Raw genomic sequence first — 15,697 nt, forward strand, 5'->3', positions numbered from 1 at the left:
TTTTGACCTGACCCTTTACCAGGACGTCCTTAATTTGATCAAGATAATTATGTTCGTCTAAGTAGGTCTTCCCACCCCTACCTTTCCCTCCACACTCTCCATGTATATCTGCTTAGTCAACCTGTTTTCATTCATCCTCTCCACATGACCGAACCATCTCAACATTCCCTTTTCTATTCCTGTACCTACATCTTCTTTCACATCACAACATTCCCTTATCACGCTGTTCCTTATCCGGTCACTCAATTTCACACCCAACATACTCCTTAACGCTCTCATTTCCACTGCATTTATTCTGCTTTCGTGCTTCTTTTGCCATACCCACCTTTCACTCCCATACATTAATGTCGGGACCAACACGTCCCTGTGCACAGCCAGTCGAGCCTTTTTGGATAGTTTCTGACTGCTCATAAAGACATGCAAAGCTCCATTCACCATGTTCCCCGCGTTCACAATCAATAAAATTAGATAAGATTCCACTGAAAAACCAGCGTCATTGCCATTTCATGACAAGTTAGATGTTTGAGTGTTTGAGTTATGTTAACTTGTATTTAATGCTGCAATAAATGACTTCCTTTTTTTCGTTCTTTAGATTTAAATAGTAACAGGCTCGCTGACCCATCGCCTAAAATAATAATCCCAGATTTATTACCCTTTCTCTTCATTGAATTTTAAAATTACGCACGTAAGTAAGTAAGTAGATGATATGCGCCTATTCCCTTAGTCCCATTTTACGACATCCATGGGAAAAAATTGATATGTCCTATTCTAAAGTGTCGGAAACCGCAAGGCAGAAAAAACAAAAATTCTATATTCAATTAAGTACATATTATACTAAAAATGCGACAGTCTCTCTGTTTGTCTGTAACGCTTTCATATCAAAACCGTTGGACCGATTTTGATAAGTTTTGTTTTGTTAAATATACATATAAATCAAGCCCCTTTCCCGGAGGGGTAGGCAGAGACCGCAGCTTGCATACATGCATACTTCTTTCGCCGCATCCACATTTATAACTCTCTTCATGCAAGCTCGGCGGTGTCGGATACTTTTAACCTGACATTTTGCTAGAACATAATCAATGTGATGTCAAAAATAGGCACATTATTTTAATGATGGAAATTCCCGTGGGAATAATAGTTCAACACCACGGATAAAGATAGTACTAATTTATTTAATGAAAAGAAAACATAGAAGAAGACATAGACAGAGTATACTTTGTCGTAGATTGAATTTGATTGAACTTGAAATTGAACTCGTTGTTGAAGAAAATGCTGCAGTGCAGTTTGTTACCGCTTCTTCTGCACTGACGCCTTGGAAGCGGCAGCAAACTTAGTTTTAAGTAATTTATTTGACGTCAACCAATGTTGTGAAACCAAACGTTTTGACAATTAATAAGCGATATGAAGTATCCTATAATAATGAATAAAAATTTTGAATTTGAATTTGAAATGATAAGGTCGCAGAGGTCAGACGAAACCATTCTTACTATAGGTATTCATTTTACTGACATCTATCTGATACTTTTTATTTTTAAGTTTCCACTGAAAACAAGCGTCATGACCACGTCGTGACACAAAGCTGAGTGGAACCTTTTTGGTAGAGTATAAGCTAGAATAAGATTTTTAAGTTGAGTTTATTTTTATTGTATTTTATGCTTCAATAAATCATTTCTTTTTTTCTTCTCATCTCTGGTAGGTACAGAATTCGTGTTATAAAGTTTTATTAAATAAGTTATTACCGTGTGATTCTAGGGCCTGGACCATTTAAACTCTTTTTCAAGGATGTCGTAAAGGGCGACTTAGGGAATAGGCAAATTCATATTTAAGTCTTTAACCATGATTCAAAAGATGGGTTAGATTCACCTGCAAAGGTTACGGAGATCGGACGGGAGTCGCTTCGTGTAAAAACCTGACTCACCCAATCCACACAACAATAAAAAAATGCACCCCGGGCTCCTCTCCAAAGAGACTCCATGGGAAATAGATGGTGTTGAAGGCGGTAAAGCAGTCCATAAAAAAGTAAAACTTGGATATGGAAATAAACTGGGGATGATCTTGGGATGAAGCAAAACTGCACTGTGGTTTAACTTTCAATATGCTCTGTAATAAACCGATGAACTTATTGATACAATAGTTTTAAAACAATTTAGCATGTACTAGATTTTACATTGTAAAAAAGAATCAAATGCACACTTTAAAAAATTCTTTTTCTTTTTTTATAACTGGCCAGTTATGACACATTCTGAATAAAAAAGAAAAGAGGTTATAGGTATAGGTACATGACAAATAATATTAAACAGATGGAGTGGTCCTATTCTCATTTCATGCGGCGGGAACCACACGGCAAGTGATTCTTGGTGAAATTAACATATATACTTACCTACATATAATCACGTCCTCGCGGGGTAGACAGAGCCAACAGTCTCAAGAAGACTGATAAGCCACATTCAGCTGTTCGGCTTAATGATAGAATTGAGATTCAAATAGTGACAGGTTGCTAGCCTGTCGCCTAAAAGAAAAATCTCAAGTTTAATAAGCCTATCCCTTAGTCGCCTTTTACGATATCCACGGGCAAGAGATGGAGTGGTCCTATTCTTTTTTCTATTGGTGCCGAGAACCACACGGCACTTAATAAAATTAACCCCATACTACAAATACTTACGTAAGCGAAATTTGATATTGAGATCGGTTGCGACATAAACAGAACATAAACACACCTTCACATTTATGGATTTATCCACGTCATTGTTAGGTCTTGTTGAAAGACACAATTTCAATCTTAATACCCATAACGTTAAGTCTACCTTTGCTTGCATTACAACTTTTTTTTTATTGATTTTGGAAAAGCTCTATGGTAGGGAAATCCGAAAACTGTTTTTACATGCACAGGTAGGTTTAAGAATTTAAATAGGTAGGTACGACAATCTCGTTCCCATGAATGTTGCAAAAGGCGGATAAGGGATAGGCTTACAAACTTGGGATTCTTCTTTTAGCCGACAGGCTAGCAACCTGTCACTATTTGAATCTCAATTCTATCATTAAGCCTCGATGTGGCCTGTCAGCCTTTTCAAGACTGGTGTCTCTGTCTACCCCGCATGGGATATAGACGTGATTATATGTATCTATGTAAAACTTTCAACGTCAATTTCAAAACAATTTAATTTTTGTAAGTGTGAACTTTGATGACATGACGTTCGTAGGTATACCTACCTACCTACATGTGTGAATTATTTAACAAGAATGACCAACCATTTCACCATGTGAATACAGCCTAACTTAGTACCATGAACGCTTGAAGCACCCCATATAATTTATCTTTGACTACTTATGCCAAAATTGAAAATAAAACTCCGCTCCGCGCGCATAACTTATTTCCAATCCTCTGGTCATACTAAATTAAGATTTAAACCGTAATAATAATACGCAGTCCAAGTTTGAATGGTTCTCATTGAACGGGGAAGACCCTAAAGTTAACCTTTATCTGATGACAAGGACAGATAATGCGTTGCAAGAGGGACAAAGATATTTTGGACGTAAACGAATTAATTCTTGTAAATCCGATACTGCGATTATTTTTCATGGGTCAAATTGGACAGATGTTCTGCTCTGCCGCTGAGTTGGAAATAGAATATCATGAAGATTTCGCGTTAAATTAAATAATTTGCTAACGTTAAACACAAAAACTGTGCGTATGTGTGCTTTCACAAAACCGCTGCGTTGGCATCTCGAGAAGCGGATGTGAAGATACAGATGCATAGTATAAAATTAGAATTAAAGAAAAGAACATACACACATACCTACATATAATCACGTCTATATCCCTTGCGGGGTAGAAAGAGCCACGTTCAGCTATTTGGCTTTAAGATATGATTGAGATTCAAATAGTGACAGGTTGCTAGCCCATCGCCTAAATGAAGAATCCCAAGTTTATAAGCCTACCCCTTAGTCGGCTTTTACGACATCCATGGGAAAGAGATGGAGTGGTCCTATTCTTTTTTGTATTGGTGCCGGGAACCACACAAGAGAAGAAAAGAAGCTTACCTTTTACTATCACCACTTGCATTAACGTCAGTCACGTCTATATCACTTGCGGGGTAGACAGAGACAAGTCTTGAAAAGACTGAAAGGCCACGTTCTTATGGCTTTATGATGGAATCCAGATTCAAATAGTTTGCTAGCCTGTCGGCTTCAAAAAATTCAAGTTTCTTAGTCGCCTTTTACGACATCCATGGGCATATATGGAGTGGCCCTATCCCGGGTACAACACGGCACAAATAATTCGACAGCAGAAAAGAAAACAAAAATATATAATTAAACGATTTATTTCTTCCAAAAGAGGTCAAAAGGTTTACAAAACATATCCCTTATTTCATTTAGTTATATACGTTCTTGTATAAGAGTACCTACTGAAAGAAATAGAAAAAAAAATCACATAATTACTTACTCTGAAAAAAAAAATACGCACAATTTTGCAGTATTTTTGTGTTATAGCTGGAGAGCTAGTGAACCCTCCGAGTAACGGTGTTCCTGTAAGGCTAGAAATTGGTAGAGTGATGATTCATAGCACACCAAGGCCAAAAATCATGACCTGGCAGGCATCTGCCCTGCACGTCATCAACACTTTTATTTCTTAAAATGTAAAATACATAGGAAAAAAAAACTTCCTGCTGTAAGCTTCAAAATTTAATATCATCTATTTTATTTATTGATAATTATAAAAAAAAAATGCCAGGCGATTAGAGTCAGCAAAAGTACCTGCCAGGTGCATCGAGAACTGCACAGTTTAGGAAGAAAAATAAACTTTCTTCTGTAAAGTTGAAATTTAAGTATATGTTTTAGTATATCATTTAGAAGAAATGTGTACAATGACAGGCGGTTCTGAACAGCATAAGACCTTGACAGGCGAAGGGAAAGATGCTAAGAACGTGCTAGTAAGAGGCGTTACGTAAATGCATGTAGTGTCAGTGACATGTAAGAAAATTAAAAATTATAGATGCAATATACATACACACATGGTGTCACGTCTATATCCCTTGCGGGGTAGACAGAGCCAATAGTCTTGAAAAGACTGAATGGCCACGTTCAGCTATTTGGCTTAATGATAGAATTGAGATTCAAATAGTGGCAGGTTGCTAGCCCATCGACTAGAAAGAATCCCAAGTTTGTAAGCCTATTCCTTAGTCGCCTTTTACGACATCCATGGGAAAGAGATGGAGTGGTCCTATTCTTTTTTGTATTGGTGCCGGGAACCACACGGCACTCGTGGTATCACCGGCAGAATTTGTCTAAAGTCGCCACAAAAAAGAACAGTTTATCCACCCATGGGTTATTACACGCATACAATATTATTAATTCCAATAAGAACGACAGCCCGCGTTTGCCGCAAACGGTTCAAGCCAAAGCCGACTTTCGGCGCTACAGGTTACGGCGCTTCATCCACTGCGGGTAACGCAACGTGTGTTCGCGGTTCTACAGAACAATGTCTGTGGATAAAACTGAAAAATTAAGATTTTTTTCTACGTATTTTTCCAGGATAAAAAGTATCCTATTTTATGCCCAGGATAATAAGGTATAATTATACTAAGTTTCATCGAAATCGAACCGTTAGTTTTCACGTGATGCCTGAACATACAGACAGAACGACAAAAATTTTTTAATCACATATTTAGGTTTGGTATCGATCCAGTAACACCCCCTGCTATTTATTTTTTCAATATTTTCAATGTACAGAATTGACCCTTTTACAGATTTATTATATGTATAGATAGATAGATAGATATAGATTGGTGCATTTTTGTTTTCTGAAGAATGAATGAATTTTTAACTGTAGAATACATTTCAGGTAATATACAGTTATTTGATTCAATAAGATTCAATATACAGTCCTATGTAATTGAACGCGATATTCCATTCTTTATGACATTATTAATTTATTGAAATATTTTTTCAGAGGAGGAAAACGATATTGAAGAGTCGGGTGATGATAAAAAGTAGTAGTGAAGAAGTGTCGGATGATGATGATAATTTATATGAAAAATCGTGTAAATTACATAACAATTAGTAAAATATATTGCATCTATAATTTTTAATTTTCTTACATGTCACTGACACTACATGCATTTACGTAACGCCTCTTACTAGCACGTTCTTAGCATCTTTCCCCTCGCCTGTCAAGGTCTTATGCTGTTCAGAACCGCCTGTCATTGTACACATTTCTTCTAAATGATATACTAAAACATATACTTAAATTTCAACTTTACAGAAGAAAGTTTATTTTTCTTCCTAAACTGTGCAGTTCTCGATGCACCTGGCAGGTACTTTTGCTGACTCTAATCGCCTGGCAATTTTTTTTTATAATTATCAATAAATAAAATAGATGATATTAAATTTTGAAGCTTACAGCAGGAAGTTTTTTTTTTCCTATGTATTTTACATTTTAAGAAATAAAAGTGTTGATGACGTGCAGGGCAGATGCCTGCCAGGTCATGATTTTTGGCCTTGGTGTGCTATGAATCATCACTCTACCAATTTCTAGCCTTACAGGAACACCGTTACTCGGAGGGTTCACTAGCTCTTAGGCTATTAAGGATATTACCATAAAAGGCTCATTTTTTAATCTTAGCTTTAACACGCAAAACCTCCACGACTGAAGCCTTTAAAAGAAACCTTTGACATTCAAACAGCGCAGTGGTGAAAAATATACATATGTAGAAATAGTTTTGTGAGAAAATATGTAGAAATAGTGTTGTGAAAAAATACGTAAAAATAGTGTTGTGAGAAAGTATATAGAAATAGTGTTGTGAAAAAAATCGTATCTTACGATAAAGAATTTTTTTTATCGTACCTATCTATAGTACAGATAGATACGCTTTTATAGATTTGATATTATAAAGCTGAAGAGTTTGTTTATTTGAACGCGCTAATCTCAGGAACTACTGGTTCGAATTGACAAATTATTTTTGTGTTGAATAGACCATTTATCGGGGAAGGCTTTAGGCTTTACAACAGCACGCTGCAACTTTGAGAAGCGATGAAATAATGGAAAATGTGAAATAAAATCGGGGAAAATTATTCATCCTTGAGGGCTTCAATGATGCCCAAAATAACTATTCCACGCGGACGAAGTCGCGGGCACAGCTAGTAACTATAATCGACGTGTATAATACTTCTTTTAAGGAGCAGTGTTGTAGACGAATTGCGTCGATAGTATAAGCAATTCTATCGATAAGTAATAATCATCGATATAATTTAATATAGAAATGTTTTTTTTTACAAATATAGAATTAACCCAATTTTGTTGCATCATTTAGGGTTTTTGGTAAAATAGTGCAACAATAAAAAAATTAAAAAATGTAGAAATTATAGACATACATTTATAAAACATTTATCAGTATAAATACGAGTTATGTAAATTACAGTCTTTGTGTACTAATAATATAGGTATATTTTTAAAGGTAAAGTTCATACATAATTTAGAACATTTTTCAATAACACAACACTGCTGTGCTGGCAACACAAAGTTTTAATAAAAAAAAAGTTTTACTGATATAAGAGATCTTCTTAACAAAGCGTTCCATAAATTAAAAAAAAATGGAAGTAGAAGATTTATTCCTTAACTTTAAGCGTTTCAACTATGATTAACTTAAAATTAAGAATGTACAATTTTATACAAAAACTATAACTGTTCTAAGGCACTATACGAGTTATTATCATTTAATTATGCCGTTCAATCATTTCTATTCATTAAAAGTAAGAATTTCTCTACCTATTTTTCTTTGATTGATGAGAATATGAGAAAAAATAAAAACGATTTATAAAAATAAGAATTGCTATATTTTTAATCGAATGTGAGTGAGCCAATAAATCCCTCGCACCTTAGTTTGTAATTTATTATAAGTACCTTCCACTTGACTCCATAAAGTTTTTAATTTCCATTAGATTTTTGATTAAGATATTATTTTAAGAAAAAAATTTATACTTTTTTTATAATTTGAGTATCGATAACGCATTTAACTTTTGTATCGACAGTCGATACATTTACAGTTGTTGATTTTTTATCATAATCATAATTTCAATCCATGAGGCGGCGCTGCCGTAAAAATGAAAAAAAAAAAAACATAATTTAACTTAATTATACGGTTTTCTGAGTGCATTCAACACAAAATTAATCCTAAATAAATATACAAAAAAAGTCTTAAAATTAAATGTAAAAAAATGGTGGGTTATCGTTTGATTACAAGTCTTAATTTCAGTCTATATATTTTCATAAACTTATATTATGTAAAGGGAGTACATACATACATAAAATCACGCCTTTTTCCCGGGGAAGCAGAGACTACATCTTTTCATCACGATCTCTGCACACTTCCTTCGCTTCATCCACATTCATAACTCACTTCATGCAAGCTCGGTGGTTTCGGGTACTCTCCACCTGACCCTTTGCCAGGACTTCCTTAATTTCAAAGAGAGTGCTATTCTTAAATTTAGAATCTAGCTGAATAAAAAGCTGGGATAAATTTAAATATATCGATTGACATTCGATATCGATTGATACATTCGCATCACTAAATTTAAGAATATCGCCCTTTGCCTGGTTAGGATTTTCTTAAATTACAATGATTGGTTAACAATTTTAATTATAAAAATATCAGTCTTATTTCTAGTCTACACAATTAGTCTTTATACTATATTTATATATTTATAAATAATACAGATATATTAAACGCGCACGTTACGTGATTCGAAACGTCGCGAGATATAGATATAGTTTATTCGATATAAACGTCTGATATAAAATAAAGGTATTTTATCTCGGACTTTCCGAGTCACGTAACAATGATCCGTGGTCACAGAGCGACTCAAAACATGTTTCGACACGTCCGTTTAATACCAGTATTATTTATAAATAGTAGTGTCCGACCGAAGCTTCGGCTTCGGCTTCGGCCACCTTCGGCCAAAAAATCCACCTTCGACGAAACATTCGGCTTCGGCCCAAAATCCGGCCGAAGCCGAAGGTTCCGCCGAAGGTCCGAGCGACCGTCGAGATTGAACGAACTGTTACGAAAGTCATGAGGCGGCGGGGAGTCACTGTCAAAATATCACATTGCTGATTGCATGCATCAAAACAAGTCCGTACGTGTATTTAAACGAGTGTTTTTGTAAGAAATCAAATCATTATTTTTACCAGTAGGTAAATCACAAACTTTTATCTACACATATAATAAAACAGTAAAAATATTTTGTCTGTACATTTAGTATTTTCGACTGAAATGGATAGAGGGACAATTAGAATGAATAATAGAAAGCAAAAATATTTTTTTTTGATTTCTTGTCTGTCTGTCTGTATGTATGATCACGATTATCTCCGAAAGTACTAAACCGATTTACTTCAAACTTTCACCAATTGCTTTGTTTTAACTCAGAATAACATTTAAAGTTTGTTTCATCAAAATCGGTTCACAAAAAAAAAAGTTATCGACATTTGAATGAACTCAAGGTATCAGTATGCCGGCAAATAAGTTACGAAATTAAAAATTCAAAGTCATTTATCATTATACGACGGCATTATACCTATAACATATAAATATAAGTGAAAGGCGACTAAGGGATGGGCTTACAAACTTGGGATTCTTTTTTAGGCGATGGGCGAGCAACCTATCACTTTTTGAATCTCAATTCTATCATTAAGTTAAATAGCTGAACGTGGCCATTCAGTCTTTTCAAGTCTGTTGGCTCTGTCTACCCCGCAAGGGATAAAGACGTGACCATATGTATGTAGTCTACTTTAATTTCGACACCAACGCAACGGCTTCGATGGTCCAGTGGTTAGCCCGTGAGACTGTGAAGTTGGCGGTCCAAGTTCGAATCCCAACAATTACAACATATTTTTTATTATTAAAAATATATTTTTTTTGTATTGTTTGAGTATTTTATGTAAAAAAACTGAAAATCAAAATACTACATATAATAAAACGGTAAAAATATTTTTTCTGTACATTTAATATTTTGACTGAAACGGATAGAGAATTTTTTTTTACATTTTTTGTCTGTCTGTATCTGACTGTATGATTAAAATTCAACTCGAAATTTACGCGGACGAAGTCGCGGGCAACAGCTAGTTTATCTCTTAACCAACCACCTCTATGATATATCATCAACTTCTATATGAGACAGTCAATATATAAACCTTCAATATTGAGGTTTTGAAATGATTTTAATATTAATTGTAGCTTGTAGACAATATTGAACAAAATTAATTACTGAGTGCTGAGAGAATATAAACCTTCGGCTTCGGCCAAAAATAGACCTTCGGTCGGACACTAATAAATAGTAGTAAGTTAGTCTTTAATTATAAAATCATCATCTACCGGGCGTTAGTCTCTGATGAGTGATCAACACTCTGGTGACGAGCCCAGGGATTCCTGTGACCATGGATCCTGGATTGGGTGAGTCAGGTTTTTACACGAAGCGACTCCCGTCTGACCTCCGCTACCTTTGCGTGGGAACCTGACCCGTATTGGATCACGGATACATCTTAGTTGCATTATTCTCATAGATCGGAATAGGTAGATTGATTTTATGTACTTGCATCATGAATTACCATAGAATGCATAACATGGATAAGCCTTTTCCGGGATTCCATTTCAGTACTTACACTTACAGTAAACTACATTCTCCGCGGGTAACTTAGGAGTACAATTTACGTCAACGAAGTCGGGGGAAAACAATTACCACTAATATATTCTTCATCCCACTTGTAAAAATTCCGGAAAAAATCTTAATAATTTACAAATCCCGCAATCCCGGAGGCATGTCCATATTAATATATACGTTTCAGTTCATTGACCCCCAATGCAATCTACCTATTCCGATCTCTGATTATTATACATAAAAAATACCGATAATTTAATAGCTTTATACGGTATTACCGATTTAATAAGTAACCCGCGTGGAATGTGTAATGTTTTTATGGCGCGAAAATTTTTGAACGCCTGAGCCAATCAGAGCGCTCCATTTGAATCCGCGAACCGAATTGTCCGCTATTGTACTACCATTATGAGCGAGATAGCATGACACATTGTTTTTGTATTTTAAGTCTAATGCACTTGTAATAAGGTCGTTATTGTATTGAGTTGTCATTCGGATTAATTCGGCGGTAGATTGCCCTCTTCTGTTCAGTCGAATATCGCCGAGGCGACGTATATTGTATTCCAGTACTTGACCTGTTATCACAAAAACCTATATCTTTCAGTGCCGTGTGGTTTCTGGCACCAATAAAAAAAAGGATAGGACCACTCCATCTCATTACCATGGATATCGTAAAAAGCGACTAAGGAACAGGCTTATAATGTTGGGATTCTTCATTTGGACGACAGGCTAGTAACCAGTCACTATTTGAATCTCAATTCTATCATCAAGCCAAACAGCTGAACGCGGCCCGTCAGTCTTTCAAGACCGTTGGCTCTGTACGCCCTGCAAGGGATATAGACGTGATCATATGTATAATGTATCTATATTTTTTATGATTTCTCATCGACCACCAAATCACTAGTATCTCTCGTCTCAACTATTTCTGTAACGGTATTATTAGATTCATCCGAATCTCCGTCTGACCCGTTCTTTTCTTCTGATTCTCTGCTATTATCAACCGTATCCAAACTGCCTTTCAACATTGACACACTCCTAATATACGTTTCCATATTGACAGCCAAAGCGGCCATAATGTGATTTTCTATACTCATAATATTACTCGTATCAGAACTATTGACATTACCCGTGTTAGATCTTAGTAAATTAGCTAATATAGGATTAGATTTCAATGTTTGTCCTTCTGTCAAATTCTCCTTTTCACTACAATTGGAATCATCTTTCACATGAACTCTCTTGTGGAGTTTGAATACGTCCGGATCTTTGAAACATTTGAGGCATTCCGTACATTTGTATGATGAAACGGTTTCAGCATCAGATTCCGTTGTATTATCTGTTGTTTTCAGTAGTTGTTCTAATGTTGGCCGGCCGTTGTCTTGATTATCCAAACCTGGCGCGCCTGTAAAGAAAATTCCCATATTATTTATTTACTCCATCTCTTTCTCATGGATGTCGTAAAAGGCTACTAAGGGATAGGCTTACAAACTTGGGATTCTTAGTAAGGCGATGGGCTAGCAACCTGTCACTATTTGAATCTCAATTCTATCATTAAGCCAAATAGCTGAACGTGGCCATTCAGTCTTTTCAAGCCTGTTGGCTCTGTCTACCCCGCAAGGGATATAGACGTGACCATATGTATGTATTTATTAAGGCCAAGAGTACCCGAAACCGCTGAGCTTGCATGAAGAGTTATCAATGTGGATGAAGCGTAAGTATGTAGTCTCTGCCTACCCCTCCGGGAAAGAGGCGTGATTTTATGTATGCATGTATGTATTTATTAACCGCCTTCTAAAAAGGAATAGGACCATTCCGCATCTTTTCCATGGATGTCGTAAAAGGCGACTGAGGGATTGACTCAGAAACTTGTGATTCTTCTTGGATGGGTTAGCAACCTATCACTGTTTGAATCTCAATTCCGGCCTCTGTGACGCAGCGGTAGTACGCTTGTCTCTGACACCGGAGGTCCCGGGTTCGAATCCCGGCCAGGGCATGATGGGAAAAGAACTTTTTCTGATTGGCCTGGGTCTTGGATGTTTATCTATATAAGTATTTTTTATAAAATATAGTATCGTTGAGTTAGTATCTCGTAACACAAGTATCGAACTAACTTCGAGGCTAACTCAATCTGTGTAATTTGTCCCGTATATATGTATGTATACAGGGTGACTTTTAATTCAACTGCATAAATTTAACTGTTAAGTGTATTCATCTAAAGGATATTTAAAAACGTTAAAAGAAAAATATCGGTTCATATTTCAGAAAGTACGAAAAAAAATAAAAGTATCGAAATCCACGATCCTAAATACGGCCGGCGGAAAAGCGACGCGTAAGATTCAGAGGTCAATGACAGAGTTCATACAGCTGAGCGATCTCGACAACTCTGTACTTTACTTGATCTTGATACTATTTTTCAGACATTTATTTACATGTTTAGTTTTAATTTCTTTTTGTAGTATAGCGTGTGACGTAGTTTTTGAGGGTTTTTTAAATGTGAAAATGATGACGTTTAATTTAAATAAAAATAGATCTGTAAGCCAAATAGCTCAACGTGGACTATCAGTCTTTTCGAAACTGGTGGCTCTGTCTAGCCCGTTAGGGATTTAGACGTGATTATATGAATGAATGAATGAAAGATTACGGATGTATATTTTACCATTGGTGCTGTTGACTGAAAGAGACTCTGTCGCCCCCGCAGCGTGCATCGCCAGCATGGTCTGTACATATATAGCTTGAGCCATCTGTTGTTGCATCTGAAACATAACAAAATATACATATTTTTTCTCTTTTTATTCAATGTGCCGTGTGGTTCCCGGCACCAATACAAAAAATAATAGGACCACTCCATCTCTTTCGCATGGATGTCGTAAAAGGCGACTAAGGGATAGGCTTACAAACTTGGGACTCTTTTTTAGGCGATGGGTTAGCAACCTGTCACTATGTGACTCTCAATTCTATCATAAAGTTAAATAGCTGAATGTGGCCATTCAGTCTTTTCAAGACTGTTGGCTCTGTCTATGGACGTGACCATATGTATGTTTTATTCAATAATGGATTAGGCATTAGTCTTCCATCTCACCTGATGGTATGTGACGATGTAGACGAAGATGTACTTACTAGACAAATGACACACATTAAGTAAGCTAAGAAGTAAGTTCGAGACATACATTCATAAAATCACGCCTCTTTCCAGGAGGGGTAGGCAGAGACTACATCTTTCTTCTTGCCATGATCTCTGCATACTTCCTTCGCTTCATCCACATTCATTCCTTCATTCGAGACATGTGTTACAATATACTAACTGAACAATACTATTCACACAAATAATAAAGAGAAAAGATTTGTATGTTCGTACCGAATAAACTCAAAAAACTACTGGGGTGAGATTTTCACGAAATTTGGCAAAGATACAGAATATATTTATTTATTTACAATTATTCAGTTCCAGACACCAATATAAGAAAGGATAGGACCACTCCATCTCTTTCTGGCGCCTCCAAAGCGCCAGTGTAGAAAAAGCGGCGGAAAAAACTACAATGCACCATTTTCACCGGATGTCAATATATAACATACACATATTATGTAGTTAGTATACATCTTAAAACTGAACCATAAACAAATAGGATAAAAAATAGCAACTGTTTCCCACAAATATACATTGTTATTTATTATAAATCTAACATTCTCAACAAAGCTCACCCTGGTATCTATGAAGCCAGGAGATGGACTACTTGGCACCCACGAGCCTGTGTTCCTGTCTCTTCGGACGTACGAAGACGGATTGTCTGTTGGCAAGTTTTGTGATGGTATAGCATCTTTGCGGAGAGTACGCCATTGACCTGAAACCATGTAATCAGTAGTCATCAATTTACAAATATAGATCTCTTAATTATCTAAATTGTGGACGAATGCATGTTGTCTACATAAAAAAAACATGAATGAATGTAAAACTAATTATTTCAATATGAATATTTTGTCAAATACATAAAGATAAAATATGTACACACTGTACAAATTATTTCAACATCATAACAAAAATGCACAAGCATTTAAGAGGCCATTATGTCAAGCTGAGGCCACATTATTTTTTATCATTAATTTAATCCTCCCTGCTGTAATATGTATATAGATGTTGTATGTATGGTCATATAAAATCTGGGGTATGATTTGAAGAAGGTATTGAAGCACGTAAAAAGATGCAGTCTCTGCCTATCAGGAGTGTATAGTGTATGTGTGGTGTACTGGTTAGAATACTTCTTAGTATTCAGATGATTATTTATTGTAAATGGAATGAAAGATGAAGGATAGTCTGTCAGTAAATATATAAGGATTTCCTGAACCAGTGTTTTGCTTGTTGTCTCGTGTTCAAGTCATGCGTGTTGGTATATGTAATAAAATATTTGATCAAGTCATAAACTTTAGCCTGAAACTGATATGATCAGTATTTGTGAATTCCCTTTTGAGTAAATTGAATTTGTTTTGATAGAAAACAGTGTGTTAATATTTATAAACTGTAGCTGGAGTTGGTTATGGGCGAAATCCCCGGGAACGATTACATTGTGAATAAAAAACAAACCAACCTTTATTTTTACCAACACTTGTTATTGTGTAATCTTCGGGCTTGAAATGCAAGCTGCAGACTTTGGAATACTTCGTGTAGGGCTTCCCTCTTTTGAGTATGTCATTCCAAAGCTTTGCTAACTCCTCGTCCCTCGGAAATTGGTGGAAGGAGACGTTTTTGGCTTTACCAGCCATGGAAGTACATCGGGGCACTGTGCAGTAATATGGCATTTTGTTAACACCACACAACAGTCAGTTCAGTTATTAACATAGCTATATACGTTTACAAATAAGTCCATCAGCTAGTTTAGAGACAAAGAGCTTGTAAAAATAAACAAAACTTCGCGCAAAACACAAAACACTGATGGGCACCAAGCGGCGTTACATCAAAATAAAAAAAAAGGAACGAATTAAATTAGGTGTGTTGCCATATCAAAATATGTGTCACTGACTTGGGGACGGTTCGTACGAGCCGCATGCTTTCGATTTATAT

General features: G+C 35.9%; 1 protein-coding gene across 1 annotated transcript; it reads right to left on the reverse strand.

Annotated features, from left to right (window-relative positions):
* Positions 1 to 6,486: 6,486 nt before the first annotated feature.
* Positions 6,487 to 15,593, reverse strand: LOC106136549 (uncharacterized). The gene is made up of 4 exons (XM_013337133.2): positions 15,225 to 15,593; positions 14,344 to 14,483; positions 13,301 to 13,397; positions 6,487 to 12,046 (listed from the first exon to the last, which is right to left on the reverse strand). Exons 1-4 carry the CDS (start codon positions 15,433 to 15,435, stop codon positions 11,520 to 11,522), a joined length of 975 nt encoding a protein of 324 aa, XP_013192587.2. The 5' UTR covers positions 15,436 to 15,593; the 3' UTR covers positions 6,487 to 11,519.
* Between the last annotated feature and the right edge of the window lie 104 nt (positions 15,594 to 15,697).

The sequence above is a fragment of the Amyelois transitella genome, chromosome 30, assembly GCF_032362555.1.
Source record: "Amyelois transitella isolate CPQ chromosome 30, ilAmyTran1.1, whole genome shotgun sequence".
Taxonomy (NCBI): Eukaryota; Metazoa; Arthropoda; class Insecta; order Lepidoptera; family Pyralidae; genus Amyelois; species Amyelois transitella.